The sequence below is a fragment of the Apteryx mantelli genome, chromosome Z, assembly GCF_036417845.1.
Source record: "Apteryx mantelli isolate bAptMan1 chromosome Z, bAptMan1.hap1, whole genome shotgun sequence".
Lineage (NCBI taxonomy): Eukaryota > Metazoa > Chordata > Aves > Apterygiformes > Apterygidae > Apteryx > Apteryx mantelli.
The window spans coordinates 57,463,842-57,489,103 of record NC_090020.1 but is presented as its reverse complement, the minus strand read 5'-3'; the positions used below and the strand labels follow the sequence as shown (position 1 = coordinate 57,489,103).

The following is a 25,262-nucleotide window of genomic DNA, read 5'->3' as shown; positions in this document are numbered from 1 at the left end:
ACGTATTTACTATAAAGCCTAACAGTATTCTTTTATGGTACTTTCATATAATCCTCCATTGTAATGACCTTTGCTCCATTGTCTACAGATATTTTAATGCTGATTTTCCAATGAAGTTGCAAGCAGATTAATCAAAATTAATTTAGAAAATTATACTCTGTGTATTTATCTTTCTCCATCACTTAGTCCTCTTCATTATTCTCAAAGTCCACCAAATCCAATTTCCCTGCCTAGCAGCATCACTTTTGAGGCCTTCAGCTGCTATTATCTTATATTAATGACATGAGTATTTCACAAACAGCCTGTCTCAAATTGTTTTCAATACATGTTGGTGTAATAGGAAAAAATGAAATAAAACAAGAATGGAACATGAAGAATGGTGACAAAAAGAGAACGTGAAACAAATGGAAAAAATCTGAAAGCTGAAAGAATGATTAAAATTTTAGAGTAAAATAAATAGAAAAAAGTAGAAAAATTGCCCAAAACAGAAGAATGCAAGAATTGCTGCATTATACTAATACTTTCTTCAGTGCTGGTTGGTAGCTGCTGCAGTGGGATAAAAATACCCATGAAAAATGTATGCTGTTAATATGCCTCTCAGTTTGTTTCCTTTGAATTTTCTCTCAGAACAATCACAGTAGCCAAAAGCCTTCAACCACATGTTGAAGGAAGAGACCATGGATCTAGAAAATTTAATTCCATTCGCCATCCTAACACTGAGTCATCACAGCCTTCAACAAGTTACTTAATTCCTCTTTTTCTACTATCAGAAGGAAAATAACACTACAGGTCTACTTCATAAGAGCACTGTATGAATGAGTGTTGTTATTTTTGGAAAATAAGGTTTGCGTCTCCATTAACAATTTTGAAACAGTAACCCTCTATCCACCAAGCTCTATCAGAGAGAATTTCAACTATGAAGTCTGATGAACAAACTAAACAGAAGAATGTAGAATATACTATTTTAAATTCTTGTTATGTATTATTGGTACAAAATCTCTGCAAGCTCTATTAATTTAATGACAATCAATGAAGAGATTTAAATTGAGCAATCAGCCATGATGGGTGTTTGCTAATACCAGTTTCAACTAGAATGAAGTCCAGCATTTCATTGTTGCAGATATTGCCCATATATGTAATCCCTCTTAAATTGTAAATATGGTACATTTGCTCCTGTGAGCACATTACTACAGCAAATGAAGAAAGAATTTGCTATAGCACAAATGATACGTTGGTTTTAAGTATGCTGTCTGATAGCCTCATGAGACATAAGCAAGAGCATTTTGCTTTGGCTATTCCATTAGTTTTTATTTGGCTTGACTAGCAATATTCCTTTGTTGTAACACTTTGAAACACTCTGGTACTCTTCCTCTGAGTCAGGTACTAGCAATAATAGATTATTCTCTCTTCTTATTTTGCAACATTGTGCAGCATCAGAAATCAAAAGTAATCAGAAACCCGAAGTGGAAGAAATAGCATTAGAAACACTGTGAATTGCTCAGGATCTGCATCATATTAAGGAGGATTTGTGAAACTGAATTTACGTCATGTTAATTCCATCAGTTCCAGAACTGCAATGTTACCTTTTTTCTTCAGAGAGCGTTATAGTAGAGTGTTGCCTGAATTGCTTGACAGATCAGTGGGTTTTGAAAGAAGTTGTTTTTCTTGGGAGTGAATAATAGGAAGAAGAGATGAAAAAAACCTTTTAGAGATCATTCAGTCCACCTCCTGGCTGATGAAGGATTGTTCTCCATGATCTTTGTTCAATTTAATTCTGAAAGTCACAACTAACAAAGCTCCTATTATGACTGCATTTTACTCTCAAGAATTATCATTATTTTAGAACAAAATGTCTGATGTGCTATTATCTGTATTTGTTGCAAGTATATCAACATCTATGTAGTGACACAAGGAACAGGATTATTAATGCTTTTGTAGGGCAGAGACAAGATAGGAACCCGGGGCATTTATTCAGACAGAGCACAGACAAGAGAAGGAAAGGAAAGAGAAAAACACCCATGTTGGGGCCTGTTTTTAAGTAATTTTAAACTAGGTCAAAGGTCTTTCCCTTCATAAAGAGACACTCACTACACCTTACTGAAATGCCCTGGCTAGAATACTGCAGGTGACCCAACTGGTACCAGATGCTGTAAGAATACGCCATGAGTCAGATCTGCTCTGAAAACTGACAAAAAGGGAAATGGGCAGAGAGGCATGAAACTAACAGCCCAAATTTGTCAATAGCTTCAAGATTGAATCTACCTCTAGTAGGTACAGTATCTTGTCTACTTGAAGGTATATAGTACTGCACTGATACTGTTTGCAATAATGTATGGATAGTAACAGCTTTTCAGAATTAAGCATCTTAGACCTTCACTTCTGTAACATGAATAGTTAGTTATGTTTGTCATGAGGAAGCCAGCAAGTCCTGAAAGGTCAACTGTTTAATATTTTTAACAATACATAATTAGTTACCATTGTGTATGTTCGGTGTAAGGTACATATATAATATTGCCTGTTTTTTATAGATTGAGATACAGAAATGGTATGGCTAAAGCCTGTGTTCACAAAAATATGACAACTGGTGTTCACTTGCCAGTTACTGGATGTCCTTGATTTTTACAGGGCTGTATACTCACAACTTAAATAATGTAAGTGGATCTGAATATATGGAAACTATGGCTTAGTCTTCTGCAATCATCTATTCATGGCAACACGTTTACTAACTTTAATGCAAAATCAGGATTCTATCAGCCATTTTTAAAATCAGTTATGTCTTAAATATATGATTCTTGCTTAAGAAAATCCAAAAAGACAGTAGCAAAGCTAAAATTAGAATTCAGCTCTAGCTTCCAAGGCAATGCATATTATGCTACATCTTTTCAATAACACAGGCATTTTCTATTAGCAAAAATGGCTTACAGAATATATTCTACAAAGTAAAATCTTCCTTCAAAATTCAGTGTTGGATGACAACATTGTGTTTTCTTACCAAATTTCCCAAACCCAACAATTAAAAGAAACAGTCAAGAACAATGTAAATAATTCTCATGAAAATTAAATGACTATAGCATCACAATTGTAAGTTGTGCTATACCCAAACTATGCTACAGCTTTCCAAAATAATATATAGAGTCAAAATAATAATATATGGAGTTACAGTAATCTGCTCAAAGCTTATCACACAATCATTCTCTAGAATAATACTTTTCTGAAACAAAACTGCTTGTATAAAGCTAATGTTGAAAATGAGCGATTTATATGGAACATTTCATTTTTCATGAATACCTGTGAAGATAATATAAATATGAATAATGGTCTGTGTTTGAAGAACAAGACTATCAACAAACAAAATCTAGAAAATGGAATTTTAAGAACATGACGAATGGTTTACCTCAAGAATATTCCAGCAAAAATCTTTGGCCCTTGTGAGGTCTCCACACCCAGCAAATTACAAGCAAATGAGGAACTGCACAGTTGGAGAACTTTATAATATAACTAGCAAGAGCAAAGAATCATTTGCATATGCAGGCTTTACACTGAACAGTATGGTTTCCAAAGCTGATGGGACAACTTGTTTACTTTTTCTGTAATAGTTATAAAACTCTGTAAAATGATACTGTTTTCAGCTAAATTTGTAAAGCCAACACTTTACATTCTGCTTATGTCTATTAAAATACTGTGCATTCTGTATGTACTACTGTTTGGATAGCTTAGTTATGCTGGACAAGAACTTACTACAGAGAAATGTTTGGTTTAATAGACTTGTAATTTTAAAAATAATTTCTCTAGCATTTGCCTAGCACAAAGGCTCTGTGCACCTAGCAAATACACATAACTAAAAGCAATTTAAAACAGACAACACAGCTAAGTACCAAAATGAATACTGAAATCTACATAAGGTATCTCCTGGAAATAGCTCAGGATTCCAGTTTGGGTGAGATCCCACATTTCTTTAAAAACAAAAACAAAAACAAAAAATGGTTATCTTCATCCAGAAAACTGTATAACCATTTCCTACTTAACCACCATGTTATGTTATACAATAGCGCTCAGGTGATCTGGCCATTTTAATTCCATGTTCGCCCCTCCTTGTTTTCATCAGAGAAAAGTCATAATATATCATTATATATTTATATTGTAGGGAGAGAACAGAGATTAAGTCTGCAAAACTAATTAGAAACATTCAGATAAAACTGGCATTGTTGAGCTTCTGGAATAAGGCCAACCTGAACTAAATTTATCTAGCTCTAGCATCTCTTCTTTTTTCAGGGTGGAGGGAGCAGAGAGAGGAGATAGAGGAGAGAAAGGAAGGCCGTCCAGAGGCCTGTTGGGTACTAAAGTGTCTGCCGAAAACTCTAATGTCTGTTATATAGTCTCATACACCAAAGCCCCATAAATATGAAGGGCTGGAGGATGGAGCGGATTGGTAATCAAATACACAACATTTCACCTCTAGGTCACTGTTTCCTGTCTATGGTGCCTGGTAGCAGCTTGAAAGTTATAACCTGATGTGGGGGAGCTTGAACTTCCTCTGTGGAGTCTGCAGACTGAAAAAGGTATTCAGATTCCACACCTGCCTTTTAAAAAGCTCTTTTCTTTAAAAATAATGCAATTAAGAAGTATTTCAGTGCCTTCCTCACATGGACTTGAGCATTAGGCCCACAGACCCTCTGAGGTGCCCAGGCAGGATATGAGAGTGAGGACCAGAGAGCAGCACCACCACTTACTGAGACCAAGGGGCTCAGAAGCTGCAGAGGAGGTATCAGGAGTAAATCTCTCCTTCCTGCTCTTATGGCAGCTTGCCTCAAACCAGACCAGCCTTTCAGGGCAGCACAACCAGGCAAACTGTCTCCTTTGCCCCCCGGGGCCATGCCAGCACCGCAGGGGCAGAGCCTGCGCCCAGGCTGCCACGGCCACGAACTCATGGCCCAGGGCCGGCAGTCCAGCGCCCCACGGCTGCCCGCGGCGAGCACCGGCCCGGGTGTGGAGGGGAGGCACCGGCCGCCAGGCACTGGTAAGCCCTCTCTGAAAGGGGGGTGGGAAGGTGGGACTGCCACCGGGGAGACGGTAACAGGCCAGCCTGGAGCCTCTCCGCCACGGCCTTGCGGGCGGCTGCGAACCCCCTCAGCACGACGGTTACCGCGCTGGGACCGTTACGTTGCGGGAAGCCCCCCGCCCCCCCGCCGCCCGCGCATGCGCGCGCATCCTCCTCGCCCTTCCCCCGCTTTCCGCGGGGCGCGGCGGCTCTCCGCAGCGCGCGCAGGCGCAGCAGGCGGCCCGCGGCCCTGGCGCCTCCCGGCGAGCGGGAGGGGTGGGGACGGCCGGGTGCCCCCACCTGGAGCCGGCGGGAGGAGGAGGAGGAGGAGGAGGGCAGCACGGTATGTGGCTGGCCGGCACTGCGGGGCACTCCCTCCCGCTCCCCCCCACGCCGCGCTCGCCCGTTGCCGCCTCGCCGCCCCGGGGCGGCCGTTGCTCTGGGGCCCCCGCGGCGCCCCGGAGCCCTGGGGCCGCGTCGGGCGCCCGGCACAGTGGGCCGGGCCGTGCGGGGCCGCGCTGGCCGCGGGGAGGCCGGCGGGCGAGGAGGAGGCGAGCCCCCCACCCTCGCCTCCGGGCCCGGCCGGGAAGACGGGGGCTGTGCGCTTGTCCCCCCGCGCCGACGCCTGTGCGCTCACCCATGACACCCATGATGTCCGGGTGCCTCCGAGCCCATTAGCTCAGTGGCACCGATCTGTTTGTTTCTGCTATTTATTCTTTCCATGACGGTTTAAGAGAGGGAGGGAGGCACACTGCTCGGTTGCCAGCAGTCTGCTATCTCTTTACATCTGCTAATTTCCTAAAACACATAGCTCTATTTAAAACATATGTGAGAACTACAGTGTCTTTGCATGTGCTATACTTATTGCAGTTTTGCAATTCATCATCTGGACTGGGAAATTCAGGAATTGCAGACATATTTATGGTGTCTGTTTTCCATAATTCCTCATTCTCGACACCCAGGTAACAGATTAACAGGGGCTTGGGTTAACAGTAGTTGAAATAATGTATTTTGAAGTGCTATATAGATAATTTATGTCATGGGCATACAGGAAGATGTTGCAATTTAGGGCCAAATACTGAAAAGTAATGAACACTGCATAAGGTGTTGTGGCCCTCTGATTTCTTGCTAAAACAAGGTGTGGAGTGGTTGTAATTCCTGCTAAATATTTCTCTATGGTGCTGCAATAATACCTGGTGTCTATAAAAGAATCGAAACAGCCACATTTGTAATACATCCTCTTTGAAAGGAGAGAGAAAAAAAAAAGGGGGAAATGGGGCAGGTTTTCTGAGGTAGTTTTTAAATGATCCTTAAGGCCAGAGCTGAGAAGCATACAAGGGGTGAGGAAGGGGCTCATTTGAAGCACACTATCCTATAGCCCCCTAAAGCCACAATGTTGGGCCGTCAGGACCTGTACTGCTTGTATAAGCAGGAAGAGTTGCTTCAGTGGGACTCTCGCTGCCCTTGCGTGGACTCAGACACCAGAGATGTTAGGCCTCCGCATGTTCTTTGTGGAGCCATTCTGATCCCCAGGGAAGAGATGGCAGGCCACACATGGACTTAGCCCACGAGCTGGATTCAGCTTTTCTGTTTGCTAGTTGGACCAGACTCATAAGGGAATGTAGACCACATCTGGAGTACTGTGTCCAGTTCGGGGCTCCCCAGTGCAAGAAAGACATGGACATACTGGAGTGAGTCCAGTGAAGGGCTATGAAGACGATTAAGGGACTGGAGCATCTGATTGATGTATAAGGAGAGGCTGAGAGTTGAGATCGTTCAGCCTGGATAAGAAAAGGCTCAGGAGGATGTTATCAGTGTGTTAGACAGGAAAGAACTTCTTTATGGTGAAGATGATTGAACATTGGAAGAGGTTGTCCATGGAGGCTGTGGGGTCTCCATCCTTGGAGATACCAAGACCCGACTGGACATGGTCTTGAGAAACCTGCTCTAGGTGATCCTACTTTAAGCGGGGCAGTTTGGACTAGACAGTCTCAAGAGGTCCCTGCCCTACTGTAGTTGAAGAAACACACCTTTGTTTTAGTTTAAGAAACACAGTTTTTCCATTGTTTTGTTATTTTATTATTCAATTGCTATGAATCAGTGAATTTTTAGTGTTTATTTCATCTGTCAATACTAACACTTAGTTTGTTCTGCAGATGTCCTTTAGTGTGGCTGGTGAAGAGGACTTCTTTTTGGAAGAAAAAAAATTCAAGCAGTACTGTGAAGAATTTATTAAACATTCACAGAAAATAGGAGATGGTTGGGAGTGGAGAACTAGCAAGGTAAAATAATCAAAGTATCGGTAGATAGTTCCTACCTAATCCTCTTCTTAATTTTTAGTTACACTTGCTGGCCTTTTTGAGCTGTTGGCAACCTTCACAAATTAGAACATCCTTTAGGGTGGTTTACATCACATGAAAAAAATGGCATTTTACACAGCTGGTCCAAGAACAAGAAACTGCAAAGGTGATTTAGCTGAGGACGTAGGCCACTACATCTATTAAATAGATTAATAGTTCATGAATCCAGAAACAACTGCTGTGATGGTGTGGTGCAACTTTTTACATAATGAAGGGGTAGAATTATCCTGAAGAATTTCTGTTCTGATCAGAACTTACCTTTTAAGGAATATTTATTAGAGGACAAATAACAGAAGCATTCAAAGTAGAAAAAGCACTCAAAACTCCCAGTGATGGGGAAACAATCACACAACTCTTAGCAAGCCATTCTAATGGTTGACTATGTTTACAATTAAAAAAAAAGCTACTTCTGATCTGAACTGTCTAGCTTCAACTTCCAGCCATCAGAACTTGTACATTGTCTGCTAGGCTGAGGACCCTTCTTTTATCAGAGTTCTCCTTGTTTCAGTACTTTTAGATTGGAATCAATTCACCCCTTAACCTTGTTAAGCAAAACATATTGAGCTCCTTGACTATTTGGCATGTTTTCCAATCCTTTAATCATTCTTGTGGATCTCTTTTGAATCCTTTCCAGTATATCAACATCCTTCTTCAACTCTGGACAGAACGAGACAGTGGATGTTGTATCACTGCTAAATTCAGATATTACAACCTTCCTATTCCTACCAAGTTTCTTTGGTTATATACCTAAGGATCACTTTAACCCTTTAAGCTTAAATAGCATATGGTGAGCTCCTATATAGCCAATTACCCATAAACCTTTGCAGGGGTTTGTGCCTAAGGACTGAATCCTTCATCCTACAGTCTTTGTTCTAGATGTGTGACTTTGTATTTTGTATTAAAATGCATGTTATTTGCTTACTTACAGCACCCAGTAAAATCTCTCTGTATTAGTGATCAATCCTCATTATTTACTGCTTCCCCATCATTTTCAAACCTCACCAATAATAATTACATATTGTTTCTAGGTCATTAATCAAAATTTTAAATAGCGTGGGGCCAAACTAATCCCACAGGACCCCATTAGAATCACTTCTTTTATGATGATTCTCCATTTTTAAGTTACATTTGAGATCTGTGAATTAACCATTTTTTCATCTTTTTAGTGTGTGTCACGTTAGTTTTGGATTGTTTTAATTTTTTAATTTCTGCTTGTGGAATCTACAGTTGCCTTATGGAATTCTATGCATATACTGTCACCGCTTTTATCTTTATCAACCAAACATGTCTTTTTACCTTGACAAGATCTATTTTTATTAAAAATAATTACATTTACTGGCTTCAGTTTTTCATTTACTGAATTCTATATCAAATCTTCTGTTATTTTGCTTGGGATGATGTCAAGCTAATATGCATATAGTCACTCAACATATCCAGTATGTATGTTTTAAAGATATAAGATATATTGGTACATGCTGGCATTCTTCCAAGTTCTCTGAAACTTCCACAGTGCTCAAAGACTTAAAAGAAAATCAGCGTTTTTATGTGCTGATTTAAGAATATCTAATGATAGCCACTTCATGTTACTGCCCTGCTTAACCACTCCTGAAATGAAAATTTCATAATAATTGTAGAATATGGCTACATCATTTATATTTTTTCTCTAGCAAGTGTTCAAAATATTTCTGTTGTTACTTTTTCTATTTTGAATGCTTCTGTTATTTGCTATCTGTTTTAGGATTTCTTTTTCCCAAACTTTTTTTTTGCTGGGTGGGCAACATAGTTTTTCTTATATTCTCTTGCCTCTCATATCAGTTTTCAACAATGAATGGTTTGGGATATATACTCATTATTTACTTTTTATTTCTTCCATTTACAGAATTCATGTTGCTAAATTTTTTTTATTTTAATGGCTCAATTCCCATTCTTTCATGAATTTTGGGGAGAAAAATCATCCTTGTAACATTTAGAAATGCAAGAAGTCCCAGAGAAAATATATGATATCACTTTTACATAAGTAATTATACATTGGTATTTGTAACCCTTTCATCACAGATAAAACTGAATTTCAGTAAGAAGTAGGAGCTTGATTGTAGATAAATTCTGTTTAGAACACATCTGGATTTTTAAAACACTGAAAATATTAGCCAAGTGTTACAATGCACCCTTTCTTACAGGCAACCATTTGAAACTTTAGATTTCAGTCCAAGGCTATATTTATGAGGGATTTATTCAGCAAAGAAAGATGCTATGAGCCTCTATTGGGAGTTCAATACATGGGTCAAAGCTTGAACTTTCTGTGAAGTAGGAAGCTTTGCTGGAAATAGCAAAATGAGGTAGATTTTTGTTCTCTCTATAAGAAATATTGAGAGGTTTTTTTTAGTGGGCCAAGTTGGCAACTCTGTGATTTCAGTGTGTGATTAAAAACCTGGCCATTGAGAACATCCATTTATGCTATATAATCTGGGAAGAGAACTTTTCTTTAACAAGATATCTCATTTTTTTTTTCTTTTTTTTTAACAATATGTGTGCTATGAGTAGTTTAGGGCACTCTTAATTTTCCTGATGTAATTCACTTGGATCCCATTCCTCATTCCATACTCACATGAATAGACCCATTGATAGCAGTAAGACCACACAAGTAAACTAGACTTGTAGGACTGTATTCTTATGTTTTCTGTAGAAATTAAACTTAAATGATGAAATGATACTTTTTTTTTTTTTTTTTTTGCTGAGCTGGCTCTTGTGGCATAAGCTCACATGGCCCAAGCAGAACCCTGTATTCATAGCTTTAAGTGAAATGTTCTAAACTATGTTATTTTTATAACCTGTTTTTTTTTTCCCAAAGAGAGCTGTAAAAAAGCCAAAAGCACCTCAGCTGTAGGACCTGATGAAGGTGAATTTGGGTATTAACACTGACTGTTACTTGGGTTGGATTGTTAAATCTCATCAGTGAATGCTGTCCCTCCACTTGCTTTCTGGTTTATGTTTGTTTCATGTTTAGTTAGGTTAATCTAGCTAATCATATCAAAGACTATGTTGCTTCACTTCTGTTTGTGATGCTCACTTATAAGGCAACTGGAGTAGAAAGGAACTCCCTTTACCCATTTTGAGGATCAAAGTCCATGCTAAAGTATTGATTTGTTTATAGGGAAGGAAGTATACAAAATATGTACACTATAGAGAGGGTAACAGGAGGGATGCTTCTCTTTCCTGCCACCTCTTCACTGACCTCTGATGTATAACTATCAAATGCAGAGACTGCTCACTCCACATGTTTCCAGTTGTCCATAGATATTTTTCATGACATTCAAATGCTATAGAATGTAAAAGTTATAGAGCTTTGGCTTCTTTCCCCTCTCAGGAAAAACTGGTTCAGGGAGGTGAATGTTATATCCAACCCTTCTCTGGCAAAGCTCATTGTGCCTTGGGGCAGTTCACCTCTGTGGGCGGCAGCAGTACTTTCTCTGCTGCTCTCAGGGGGATAAATACCAATGTAGGTAGCTTTACTCTTGTTGACACTCACAGGAAGCTCCACAGGGAGGAGAGACTTCAGAAAGCTTTAAATAAGTGACTTTTGTATCGCCAAGTTAGGCCTAATTTTTCTGTCACTGTTGTCCTATTGCATGCTTGGCTTTTCATAGCAGAGGATGCTGTTGGTTCTACATTAGGACATCCAGCAAAGTTTGGAGGATTCATGCTCTTGATGATATTCAGTGGAAAAATAAAGCACAGCAGTAAGAGAAATTATGAGCAAGATAATACCATAATACCAAGCTCATAATACTGTCCATGCTTAAAAATTCATGGACAAAAATGCAAACTAATAACATTATCATTTTGTTTCAGGTATGAAATTGATAAGAACAAGCACACAAATAGCCCATAACAGATGCTGGAATTATATATATTCTACAATATCACTGAAAAGACAGAACTAATGTGTCAGAATAGAACACGTTGATTTAAAAGTCAAAATACATGAAATAAACTGTCGGAAATGATAGATTAACCAGAGAGTTAAGTTATATTTAAATTTGCAGCCTTGTTAAGCAATTTAATGCTATATTAATGAATTTTGTAGAGAGACTGTTTTGAATAGAATCCTTTTACATCAGATGTTGCACATATGCTTTCTGTATTTGTTTGTCTAAAATAAAATGTAATGAAACAGCTAATAAAACCCCAATTTATTTGTTTCCTTTGAGAAATAAATCCTTAACATGCAACTACTGTTCTTTGTGTTCTGTATGCTCTTTCTCCCTTTCAGAGTGTGCACAGTGATCTGTTATTAAACTTTTTTCTCTTCTCTTATTTCTAATTGACAAAATAATCTTTAAATATGTGGGCAGATAGTCAGGTCAGCAAGGGGGGAAAGCCCTTAAAAGCTTGTTCTGCCACTGTGAAATTGCACAGGGGCCTTTTACAACAGCAGACCATGTGACCGGGAAAGCAGAATGATAAAAAGTGAGCTGGGGAAACATATGGATATAGCTTTGTCTGTTTTCTCTTACATTTGACCCTCAGAGCTGATCAAGAGAAAGGAACAAATTGTGACTCTGCACACACAATTCTGAAATTTTTTTAGGACTTTATGAAAGTTAGTGGGGGGAGCAGAACTAATATAAACCAAAGTACCAAGAATTGGGAAGTTTATACTGGTATGAATGCATTGCTTGAAATAGGTATGTCCAAATCATTGTCAGCTACTTATTTCTGCATGACCTTAATACACTGTCTTCCAACTCTTTGGCACTAATCCTGGTCCCCACATATCAGTTGACTCATTCAATTAATAGCTTTATTAAATTTTATTTTCACTGTTCAGATCTTTTACTTCCTTAACACTGAGAACTTGTCCAAACTACCTGTGAGGATATGCTGAAAAGCAATGCAATCATTGGTGCCTACAAAAAGACTTAGAGCTTATGCCTAATTATCATGCTGTGTTTATTTTCTAGAACAGTGATAGCATTTAGCATTTTGGTTACAGAAAATATTTTTCTTTTCTGTTTTCTGAACACAGGACTTTGCTGATGGTTATCTTAGTAAAACACACTTCCAAGTAACGAATAGAAATGTCCCACCAGATCTCAAGGAGAAAAACAAGGATAACATTGAACAAATGTTATTTATGCATGTTGAAGTAAGTACAGATTTTTGTATTTATAGACTTTTGGGTTTATATAATAAATCATGAACAGTTGGTTTTTTTTTTATATTATACTATTAAATACTTGAATACCTAGTCCCTCCAGAAGGATTTCAGGTCTTAAGTTATCAGTGGCTTTTAATAATTCTTTGTACAGTTCTTATTCATGTATGCAGATAAATTGGAGATGAAAATTGGGACAAAGTGAAAAGGTTACAGCATCTTATATATGTGATAGTTTCATCATGGAAGGATGTTTGTTTGCATATTAATTCACTAACACTAAGCTTTTTGAAAAAGATTAAGCACCAAGATTTAGTTATGTTAAAGGTAAATATTAATTAAAGCAAATTTTGAGGTTAATATTAATTTGAAGTGATATTTACTGAAGAAATAAGTCACGTATAGGAGTTTTATACTCATAGGGCTATTAATATGAGAAGTAGTTGGACACTTTTCTACTGTGGCACTAATTCTTATAAATATTGAGCAATTATTTTAACCAGTGATGGAAAGAGAAGATAGATTTGGAGTTCTTGAAGAAAAATAAACTTCTTTCTTCCAGAAAACAAATAGTGTTCATTAAACTCAAGATGAATTGATTTGAATAATTATTTGCTTGTTTGACTCTGCATTAGACATCCAGATTATGACTAATCAAGATACAAACAGGAGAAATTTACTCCCTTGTTATGTTATTATCATATATGTGAAAAGAAATCTTGGATTTTAACTGACTGAAAACAGTGAATTCTATATATTATAAACTGTTCAATTGAGTGACGTGGTATATTTTTCAGTTACTTTTTTCTGTGACAATTCCTTCTCTTTTTTCATCAGCACACTGATTTTCTTTTTCCCAGAGAACTCTGCTACAGGGTCTGAAATGAGTATTCTTTCGGCTTGATTCCTGAAGGAAACACTTATAAAATCATGCTGTCTGTTAGTCTGTGATATCGTCCTTTCTACTGATTTTTGAGTTCACTGACTAATTTCAGCCAAATTTTAAAGAGGGGTTAGATATCTCAAAAAGAATTAAATTACAAGTTTTCTGAAAGCTGATGGCTAGATGAAAGATGACTCTTACTAGCAGGCAAAACTCTGCTCTTCACCTTCTGTTTGGCTAGTCAGTATGAGTGTAGGACTGGCACCTCGGTCCCTCAGAGTATGATGGACAGCAGACGGGTGTTGGAATTGTGTTGTTTGAAGGCTAGGGTTCAAACAACACAAGCAGGCAGGAAACATGACTTAGTTCCATTGCCGATAGAACAACTTGTTTAATACATCAAAAAAAAAAAAGATTTAGAAAATTTTACAAGCCCATTGCTGATATACCAGTTTTTCTACAAATTGGAATCCATGTCATCTTTAGAATCATTACCTGATATTTCTTTGATAGGGACCAATTATAAGCATGATATGCAAGTCATCTGAAAGGTACTGAAGCATTTTAAATTTTCCTTTAATTTAAATTCTAGTATTTCTTAAAATGAAGGTTAGTATGAGTGCATCAAAGGTTTTTACTTAGTTGTCTTTATCACTCTGTTTGTATACTTCAATCTTGACTTGTAAGAACAGATTACTGTTTGTGTTCAGAATTGCTTTTGATGATTGTGACCTTTTTTATAATAAATCAAGTCTTCATTGCAGGGTGTATTTTAAACAAACATCTTGTAAAGCTGTTGAGCCCTTCTTACAGAAAGAAGTATCAGCTGTAGAAAAAGTGTCACAAAAAAAAGGGCTTCAGAGGTCTAGTCTTTAATATACAGAAACATGGTTTCAGGTCAAACCCTATGGTTTATCAAGGTACTAATACTAATAATTACCTTGTGAAATATTGTAAAAGATTTCTGTGTTTAGAATCACAGAAATGTCTAGTTTGGAAGGAACCCTTGAATATCCTCTTTGGAAGGAGTCTTTGCTCATGTTGCACGGTAGCAATGAAGATGAAGAGTGAAGCAGGAGAAAGGTCTTAGAATATGACATAGGTTGTAAGACATAAGCATATGTGTAAGAAAAAATTGAGTTTCCTCCCCAAAATATTCACTGCCCAGTAGAGATTATATCAAATTTATATTCTTCATTGAACTGAAGGGGAACCAGGCCATTGAAAGCATAACTATTTAACCTAGAAAAAACCTAGAAGAAACACACAGGTAAGTTAGAAAATCAAATTTGCTATGGACATGTAAAGCTGTATATTCAACAATAAGGAGAAAGATGGAAGTAATGACTGTAGAGGGGACATATCTGCCCAAGTAAACTAATTCATGTGTTGGAAGCGTGTTCTTTTCCACCTATGTAGAATGTGGAAGTCCTTGTTGTGCTGTTCTTGAACAGTCTGTTATTTAAATAGGTCTTGTTTTTATAAAAACACATTTTACATCCATGAATTAAATGGTGTTAAATAGTTACTACAATCTCTTTCTAAATTTTATTGATGCATATTCTAATAAAATAGGGTTCAACCAAAAATGCTGGTTTGGGGGAAGCTTGGAAACTCCACCACTGGTTATGTGTGATCAATATTTAGCATATTTTCTTAGAAAATTTTAGAAATTTTATTTGTATGTTTTTGAAAGCTAAAGGAGCTCAGGAGAAGAATATAAATTTCTTTTGTAAAATCTGTGCCCATTGTCAGATAGTTTTATGTCTTTAGAATTACTATTGTGATCTAGATCTTGGTTGTACTGTATCTTTACTACATATTTCATTGAGATATATTCATCTGTGTTCGTTAGTCTGATCTTCTCCTTCAATGTGTGGTAGGAGATACAAAACACAGTTATATATAAGATAGCTAATTAGTAAGAGCCGTAAAGAAAATATTAGGAAATTGAAGTCCATATAATCAATAAACAAAAATATGTTATCCATTTTTTGGAAGAACAAGCATTGACAAAAAGACAGGGGAAAAAACCTTCTGTGGTATCTGTCATGGCATAAGAGGCCACAAGATTTTCTTCTAGAGTGTTCCTGGGAATGCAGTTTGGAAATTACTATTAGAACAGAACTTTAGTTTTGGCAGGCAAGGTGAAAATTAGGAAAAAAAATTGAAGACAAATTTTTGAAGCTGGAGCGAAATAGAGTGAAATTGTCCATGATGAGACTGTAACTCCTACTTAAGTAATTGAACCAAAGAACATATCAGAAAAGAGGTGCTGTTGAGTAAATCAGAAGGCATATTCTGTTGTAGCAAAGAATACAAATAGGATGTTGAAGCAGCACAGAAGCAAAATTACTACTTTTCTGTTTGTTTTTAGTCTGTCAACTGTATGAAGATACAGTGCAGAAAAGATACAGAATAGTTAAAATAACCTTATTAAAATAGAAAATTGTTTATCAGGTATCACAGTATCAAAAAATGCACTAATCTTATGTCATCCATATGGAAACTGATCAAATTATTTGAAATTTATTTCAGCTCATTGCTCACGCAGACAGTTAACTTTCCAACTTTGCCAGCTCACTCTGTGGTTCCTAATATTTGGAGTCTTCCTGATGAGGGAGTGATAAATAACTGTCTACTCTGGTCTCTTCTACAGGGCAGTCAGTATTATATGCTATGTTTTGCTCCATTTATGCAACTTTGTTTTAATGAAGAGAAGAAAAAGTATCTGCAAACCAAGAATAAAGTTCCATGTGGGTTTCTTTTTGCTTATTTTAGGTATCTGCAGTATAGAGCTGGTCACTTAAATCTTTGTTTACAGCCTGAGGAGGGGGGAAAAAAAGCATTTTTTGGTACAATTCAGTCAACCTATTTTTGATGTCTTCTCTAGGACAAGATGAATCTAGAAATGTCTGGATTTTTTTCATTCACAATTAAGAGGAGCTAGATGGTTAACTCAGATGAAGATGTCTGCATTTTGTCACAAGAATCTCATGCAACCAAATATGGATGTGATCCCTTTAAAAGCAATAGTAATTTTTGTTGCTGACCTCACTGAGGCCAAGATATCACTTTGACAGTGAAGCTTGAACTTGGCTGAGGACTGTATTTTGTAAAGCAGTGACTCAAAAAAAGGATTTAAGGACAAGCCATTGGAACAACTGACATTGGCTTAAACTTTGAAATCTTTACATTGAGACTGGCATGCCTGACTTCATCTGGCAATTTCAGGTTTTGTGCACTGGAATGCTGTGGCCTTTGTCATACTAGGGGTCAGAATAGGTGGTCACAGACAGTGCATGTAATGGAGCTGTACATGCTAGTACACCAAAGCACCACTTTTTTCTTTTTTGAACGGCACAATATCACCATTTTCTTGACAAATTGCTGTATTCCAGCTCCTGTTGGAACTTCTGGCTTGCACAGTGATTCCTGAATTGCAGGTATTGCAAGTTACTAATGATCAGCTGATTGACAGTAAGTTGCTGTAGTGTGAGGCAGCTCACTCTATAGCTCTGGAAGGATGCTAAGAACAGACTTAGGAACCGCTGTGCTATTCTGGAACAAGTTGGCATGTTGCCTAGTATAAAGCGGGTTCTCTGTTTTCTGTAACTGAAGGTTTCTGCCATGCACATAAGTTAATTGATGGTTGCTTCAGTTCATGGGCAAGTCTTCAGAATTCACACTGTCTTCTTATTGTATTTTCACACGTCAGTAAACCTTTGACATCTACTAGTTTCCAGACACACTCTTGCTAAGTCCTAAACTGTCCTAGGCAGTAGAGGAATTATCTTATGAACTCACGTGAGAAAGGCGTAGGATGCAGGGAACTGTTGAGAGGATCCAATACCCTACTTTTAAGTGGGTACAATATAAGAATCATGAGTTGGATTTTATTATCTGTATTGAACTCTCCCTTAATACAAACTTAGGTTAAGGTAAATATAAAGAAGGACTTATGTCTGCGTAGTTGCATTGACATTATAAGGGCAAAGGATTTGCAGACAGGTATGCTTAAATACTAATAACTACTTAGAGCAGTTTCAGAAAGTTTCTCTTTGTACTTGTCAGTTACTGAGCTGTCAAGCCATTTCTTCAACCACGTGTCTGGGATCCTGTTTTATGCAGACCCTATCTCTTTCCATTTGTCTTCTTAGTAGAAAAAGATTGAGAAAGTTCCTCTGAGATACCATTCTCTGATTTCTGTTGATTTAGTTTAATTGAGTTGTATGTTTTAACATGAAAAAGTTATGTTTGTCCTTTTTCTTGAGGAATTGTTTCCTGCTTCCTCATGGTAATATACCTATCCAGATGGTAAACAGAAGCTACTAATGACATTGTGACTAACCCTAAACAAACCTTTGACTGAGTCTGTAGAGGACACTCCTTTTTAGCTAGTGAGATAGGATTCAATCCTTAGAATATGAGCTGAAGAGATCATACATCTGTTTTAGGGTATCTTCCAATATATTAAAAATAGCATGAGATGCAAAGCAAGGAACTGGTACAAACACACTGCCATTTTAAAGTTTTCAAATTGCAGTTCTGTTCTGGTTAAATTTTTATTGAATCAGTTGTTACCTGTCTGTGCTGCCCTGAAATTATGCCAGGTGAATATCATCTATACTTTTCCACATAAACCTTGTTTAACTTCCATATTGTGTTCTGGCTGATTCAACAGCACTCTCAGTGTGTGTTCTTGCTTGATCTAGATCAAATCTGTCGTATCAGGAGGTCAGTCAGGGTCTGTATTAATGAGTATGGGATCATATCTTCTTTTGTATGACTTTTTTATATGTGGAAACATACATTTCAAATAACTATTTCTTTATTGACAACCTTTATTACCCAGGTTTATAAACATGATTCATATAAGTTGTTCATCACAAGCTCTTCACGGAGACTAGATATGATGATGAAGAGGTGTGCAGGGGAGGTAATAAGGTTGATGAACTTAACCCAGACTTGGTTTTGAGGGATACTGTGCCAGTGGTATCTTGACTCTGTATGAGACAGTAACTTTCACTTCCTTTGAAATTGGAATCTTATCCTTCTATATTTGTGCTCTTTTTCCCTTTTCAATCATCCTTTTTTTCTTCCAGTCTAAGTAAATCACAATGAACAGAATGTTTTTTTCTCCCTATGGCTGAAACTATTCAAATGCTATAAAGTCATATTTCACTTATTTTATTATGAGCCTTGGGTAGTCCATTGCACTTAAACAGTGCCTTTCATTGTAGACTTTAGTATTTACCATCAACTGAATCCAACTCTAGCTTTTGTTAAGTGCTATGTGGACACCTTTTAAGCAAGGACAGAACAATTATTATCATATATTATGTTAATTTTTTACAAGGTGAAATAAGCACTGTACAAAATTGAGAATGAAGACAGTCCTGCCTTGAAGAGCTTAAATTCTGAGAGTAAAATAGAAAAATCTGGATTCACTTTATGCATTCTTTTTGTTTATTATTCAAATAGCTCAAGGGAAGCAATAACTTGGAGTAATAATTCTCTGTGTGTGGTTTGTCTCAGCTCTTTTGGGTATTGCAGAAAAGTGAGTCAGCGTGGAACCATTTCTGAAGCTACAACCATTGCTACTTTATGAGGGAGTGGGCAGATTGGGAATGTTGAATGTCTGTTAGTACCTGATGCTGCCTTTGGAAAACGAGCACTGAGCTTTGCAAATGTGTAGATTAAGTTATGTATTTATTTTTATGTTGACTCCACCTTTGCTGGCAGATATTCATTAGCGTTAGTGAAGATCTGCCTGATGGAGGGTGTGGGAATGAGTCTGACATCTTTCTCATACTTCAGAAATACCATGTGATTTGCTGTTCAGCTGTGCTGTTCAGTTTATAACAACTAGAAAATTCCAATTCTCAGTAATTATTAATCATTTTTTCTTTAAACAAACCCAGTATTTTTAGAATTAAGAACAACTCCTTTTTTGTGCAAGAGTAAATAAGACAAACTCAGTGTAAACATTTGCATAACCACAGTATTTGCTGGATAGTTGAAAAATGCGAAGCAAAAACCCAGTAAACAGTACTTAAAGGGAAAAATGTAAATACACTTAATGGGATCCAGTGCTCACTGGAGATATAATAAATGGACCTTAGTAAAGGGGAAAAATCAAGTATTACATACTCACCTAAAACATCAGTTTGTCATGAATGATCACAGCTTAACAACAATGCAGCTGCTTCAGAAACAGGTGAGTTTATGCCTAGTCTTTCCCATAATTTCCCTGTTGCTCTGAGGAGGGAGTAAATGATGCTGCATCTGTACTGAACCCAAAATATGTTCCAGAAAAGTTGACATAGGAAGCTTTGGTAGCTTTGATAGGAAGAAAGAAAGAATTCTGATTTCAGCCAGTCTCAGATCTACTCGGACACTCTTCAGTGTGCTTGGCTTAGAAGCGTTCCGTTTGGTCTCCCTGGAACCAGATCTTCCTGTGGTGCTACTGCCCAAGATACCACCAGTCAGCCTGAAATGGGCCACAGGATACGTCTGTGCCCCATAATTCTGTGTTAGCCAGGCCAGTGATTGGCCCCATCTTCCAAATTTACTAAATGTTTCATTTTCTAGCATGTGTACCACAAACTTCTTGAAATGCCAGGTCACAGAAAGGAAGCCCAAATGGAAACCTGTAAAAAAAAAATCAAGAAAACACTTATTCTAAAGAGATCTAAATTGTGTTGCAAAATGCAGCAAAGATGCTTGTGATTTTGCTTAAAAATATTTTAATTGGAAAATGGAATAAACCTTTATCAAACCACAAGAAAAAATTCTGGTGTGGATTTTAACAACTGTGTTTTACATGAAAAGGCTTGGCAGAAGAATGACATTGTTTAGAAATATCAAGGCTGGAAGAAACTTCAGTATAGACATTACACCCTTTCCTTGAGCTGGAGAAACCTCAATAAAGGAAGAATGCTGTGGTGACAGAAGTAATTTGAATCCCAGATACATCCTGATTCTGGATCCTTCACTGATGGGATGTCTTAATCCTAATGGAAGGGCCTAAATGCTTCTGCTGTTATAAAGATCTAGAGGCATAGGAAGTTTCTCTCTCCCACACACAGACCTCTAGATCACTTTCTGTGTGTCACTTTGGTATCCCTAGCAAATTGTGTTAACAGTAGTTACATTTAGTCTTCAACAGCTTTGATGACATGCTGTTGGCTTGACTGTCATTGTGGGTGGTGGGACTCTGATCTTCATACTCTGTCTTAAAGAGTCTTTGATTTCTACTCTGTTTTACCCAGTAGAATATGGTTAATAAGTTTTCACAAACCTTAGAAATGATATCAAAGCAAATATATAAACTACTTATGAAGCTTTTGGGAGAACTGAAGAAGCACATTGTATGACCTCCAAAAATGATTTCTTTCTAGTTTAGATGCTAGTTAGATTGATTTCAATTTTTTATCTGCTATTTTAGCATTCAGAGTTGTAACTTAGTATTAGCAAATAAATGCTACATCAAACACAAGAAAAAATATTCTAATTCAGATTTTCTAACTGAATATGACAGTTCAGTTAGAGTTACAGTGGTTGAAGACATGGCATGTCTTCCTTGACTTCTGTAATAAATAAACCTCCGTTTCCTGTGAAGTGCACATTGAGACTGTGGTAAGCGAAGACAGTTTTCCCAGAGTCTGAACTTTGAAAGCCTAGTAATGCCACTGACAAAACAAAATTATTTATAAGTTCCCTCATGTGGCCCAGTGATCCTGTCTTATAGATATTAAAAAGAAATATTATTTTGTTTCCATTTAGTGCATTGTTTCATGACATCTAGAGTGTTTTTTTGAAAAAACTGGGTGGTTTTATCGAATTTAGACAAGAAAAATCCAGACTGAGGTCTTAAAAAATTGTTTTTTTAAAATTCAAGTTACACTTAAATTTTTTTAAAGTATGATTTGATTACATTAATATACAGTTTTTTTAATGTGTGCCTTTTTAATAAATCATTATTGTGAGGTGGCAAATAATATTTTTTCAAGATGGTGCCAAATGACACTTTGACAACAGTTGTCTTTGCCCCATGAATTATATGGGTTAATTGGCCTTAACGTTGCATGTAATAGCATGTATAACAAGAGTCTCAGAGACCGGAGGTTTAGATTGATACCTAGCTGACCTTTCTGTTCCCCCCTCATTTTACTAGGTTAATATCTTTTTACACAAGTTTTGGTGACTTTTGCATCAAATGTTTTAATAGCTGCATGCTTGTCATGCCTTCATATCTGGGCAAAATGTCCAGAGATTCCAACCTATGTAGTTTTATCAGTGGAAGAGCTTGAGAGAAATTAAAATCTGTTTTTCCATTTTCAATACTAAGATGTTACTGTAGTAGGCTTATTGAAAAAACTGTTATAAAAGTAGATATTTCTTGTCTGTCAGTGTTACAATGTTTTAAAAAAATTATCCTCAAAATACAATGGTTTGTCATTCCAGTCTAGGGTTCGCTTTCTTTCTCCGCCCCCCCCCAAAAAAAAAAAAAAAAAGCAAAGGTTAAATTGAGCTGCCATAGTTGGAAGAGTTACTGAAGTGATGGGTATATCAACAGTGCTTATGGTAAGCACCATGGCATCGTATTGTATTATTTAAAGTATTAAAACTGATGTGTGTTGTAACACACTGTGGCATTTCCTAAGCACTGCTACACTTGGGGGTAATAGCAATGAAGAAGCTGAGGGGGAGTATTATCAGTAGGATACAATAATTCTTTGTCTTGTATGAGCAGATACCTTTTACTAAATAGCCTGGTATGTGTGTATTTGATTAAAACACTGCCCAGCTACCATACCAAACACTTCCCCAGTTAGGCCTCCAAAACTGGATTATCAGGAGCTAAAAGAGGCTGTACACTGTAGAAGCTGAGCAGTGTTTTTATTCAATACAACTCATCAGTGAGAACAGGCACAGGGCTAAAAGCTCAACAGAATGCATAAAACACCCATATCTGTTACTCTGAATTTTACTCTTAACTTTGCTTTATCTCTAAATTCTATAAGCCTAGAATGTTTATTTGTTTGAACGCTCGTTGCTCTATGTGCTACTTCCTATACTTTCAACATTGCTTTAGGTTATTACTAATAGTTTCAGTATTAGTAGCATATTTCAACAATGCATTTTAAGACTCAGTAGAATACATGAAATATGGGTGGTAGTTGTTCAGAATTGATCAATCATTGGGATATTCACAGCACAGAAGGAATATGCTCCAAACATACATTGAAACTGACAGTGATGTTAAATATAATAAAAAAGAATATTCATGTTAAAATCTGCATTCCTGAAAACAATTCTGTCATATGTATTTAGAATAATCTAGCCTTACAAAAGGAAAGATAAGGGGTTTTGAGTATTTTATTTAGCAACAGAAATGCTTTTGAAAATAATTGATACAGGGTTATATTTTGGATTGGCTAATACAGGGCACAGAGATATAGGAGAGCTGTCCATATCATGAGTAGCATTCTGGAAGCCTGGATTTTAAAGTGTCCTTCTGTTTTATGCCCATACACATGTCATAAGTTAGTGATGGTGGCAAGTGGGGCTGGACAGAGTGCAGAAGCATGAGCCCTGCTCCCAGCGCTGCAGGTGGCATTGCTGCACCAGCAACGCTGCACCAGCCTGTTAGGCGGTATGTCCTGCGCCAGATGTAGATTAGTTTGCTCCCTCCCAGAGCAGCAAGGGAGTCCAGAGGGGGATTGCAACACTAATCATAATTTCAATATTTGGCTGCTCCATGGACAGTCTGATGATGTGCTGCCCTAACTCAGGGCAGATCATTGTCTTTCTGTCCAGACTCTATTTGTCAAATGTTTATGATATGAGCTCACAAACAAGAAACATGACACTGTAGTATTTGTCAATACTGTTTTACCACAAGGGAAACAAAATCACAATCTAGTCAAAAGCTAACATTTTGCTTTTTATGGTGAACCTCAAAATACTTCATATTGCCAGTATTGAACATATCCCTTCCTTTGTTTCTTTTAAATTAAATTGTACCTGTACAGTGTTATCCTCTTAATGTTCTAGGGACAGTGCTCATCTCTACTGGAGCAATACTGTTATTTTGGCTAAGTGCCTGTGTTCTGTAGCAGCATTACATGATACCTTTCACATCAGTGTATTTGCATTATTCACCCGTAATACCTACAGATCATGTTGGCTTGGAGTGAGTATTGAAGGTTTAGGGCCTTGCAGTGAGTAGTGTTTTCCTGGGTAACAGGCAAAATGGCCAGACCTCCACATGTTGCTGCTTGGTAGAAACTTTTAAAGTTTGAAAGCTCATAGATTGCTTATTCTGTTTGTTTCTTGAAATAATTTTACTTCTCCTAAAAAAGATTCATCATTTAAGTTATGGTCCCTTTTGTTTTGTTTGAGTTATGTTAATACAGACCACGATCCAGCAGACAATTTAGAGGACTCTGCTTTGGGAGGTGGGGAGCAGGAGAATGCAAAACCTGATTCCATCCCCTGTTGTTGCTGAGGTTAGACCACCCTGAGTCATACCACTAAAACATTAAATATATCAGAAGCAGCAAATTATCGTAAAAGTTAAAAAGAGTATGCTATTCTAAACAGATTTGTTGTTGCTGTTGTTGCTAAAGTTAGGCCACACAATTGCAATCCTAGTTTCCTGTGAGTTTATCCACCTTCAGATTTGCTAATCATTGTTACTGTCCTTTTAGCTGTGAGGTATTTGTTTTTTTGGCCCCCCCATCTCACCATCATTGTCTCTGGATGGATCTGTAAGGTTGATATGGATCACTCTCAAGATACATGAAACAATTCTTTTCTCCCTTTTGGTACAAAGGACAGTTATTACTCCTATATCATTCTGGGAAAAGGTGGAATCCCATACTCTTCTTCTGTGTGCTAGATTTTTCTATACTGCTAATTTCCTTTGTTAATCCAACCCCCCCCCCCCCCAAAAAAATGCATCCACTGCTGCTTTAATGTTAATATTGTCACTGCGGCTATTTAGCTGTCTTCTCAAGATAAGAATGCAAAATACTTCTCAGATACATTGTAGGGTTTTTTGAGTAGTTTGTGTGTGATTCTGAGCCTAGTCCTTCCTGGATATAACTAAATAGCATTAAAGTTAATTGAGATTTAGGAACTTGTGATATAGGAAAATATGTTCCATAGTTAATAAATACTTAGGTGTCAGTACTAATAGTAACTTACTTTGCTTCATATGGACATTCACACTGTAAGGATAGACTGCTTTCTTATTTTGTAAGGGTTGAGTCTCAGTGTGTGTCCTCTAAAAATGAAGCTATTAAAATATGCCTTTTCCATACTGGACTGGTACTCAATATGATACTACCAAAGCACAATGTTAAAATTTGGTATTAGTGTGATTATGAACATCCCCGACCTCAAAATTATTACTCTAGTTTACAGCAGCAATGAATTTGATTCTGTGAATTTATGTGCGATACAGGTGTTTTCCTGAATGAATAAGACAGTGTATCTTTAATACATAGCAGGTATTTTTTTTTTAACTTGAATTCAGCTTGTTAGTGTTATGTAATCTTCCTGCCCTGGTTTGCCAGGGACTAGTTCAGACATTGCTGAGACCTGTTTATTGACAATTTAAATGAAACCCTCACACTTGTACTACTCACAAGATACTGGAAGCAGATTTCAAGGAAAGGGAACGTTGTTTAAATGATCATATATGTTTGGGGACAGGAAAATATACTACTTAGCATAAACTGATATCTGTAACTGGGGGTGTTTCATGTTGTTCAGTGACAGATTTCCTATGGTGATCTGTGGTGGTAGCAAAGA

At 37.3% G+C, this 25,262-nt stretch overlaps 1 protein-coding gene across 2 annotated transcripts in view; it reads left to right on the top strand.

Moving 5' to 3' along the window:
- Positions 1-5,298: 5,298 nt before the first annotated feature.
- Positions 5,299-25,262, top strand: part of ATG10 (autophagy related 10) — an 88,430-nt gene continuing 68,466 nt past the window's right edge. Inside the window, exons 1-3 of one of the 2 annotated variants that reach the window (XM_067316180.1) lie at positions 5,299-5,381; positions 7,195-7,320; positions 12,425-12,544. In XM_067316180.1, the coding sequence (XP_067172281.1) occupies positions 7,195-7,320; positions 12,425-12,544 (246 nt within the window). In that variant the 5' untranslated portion in view covers positions 5,299-5,381. Of the gene's footprint in view, positions 5,382-7,194; positions 7,321-10,246; positions 10,295-12,424; positions 12,545-25,262 lie in introns of those variants that run through there. The other variant, XM_067316181.1, reaches the window with a different exon arrangement.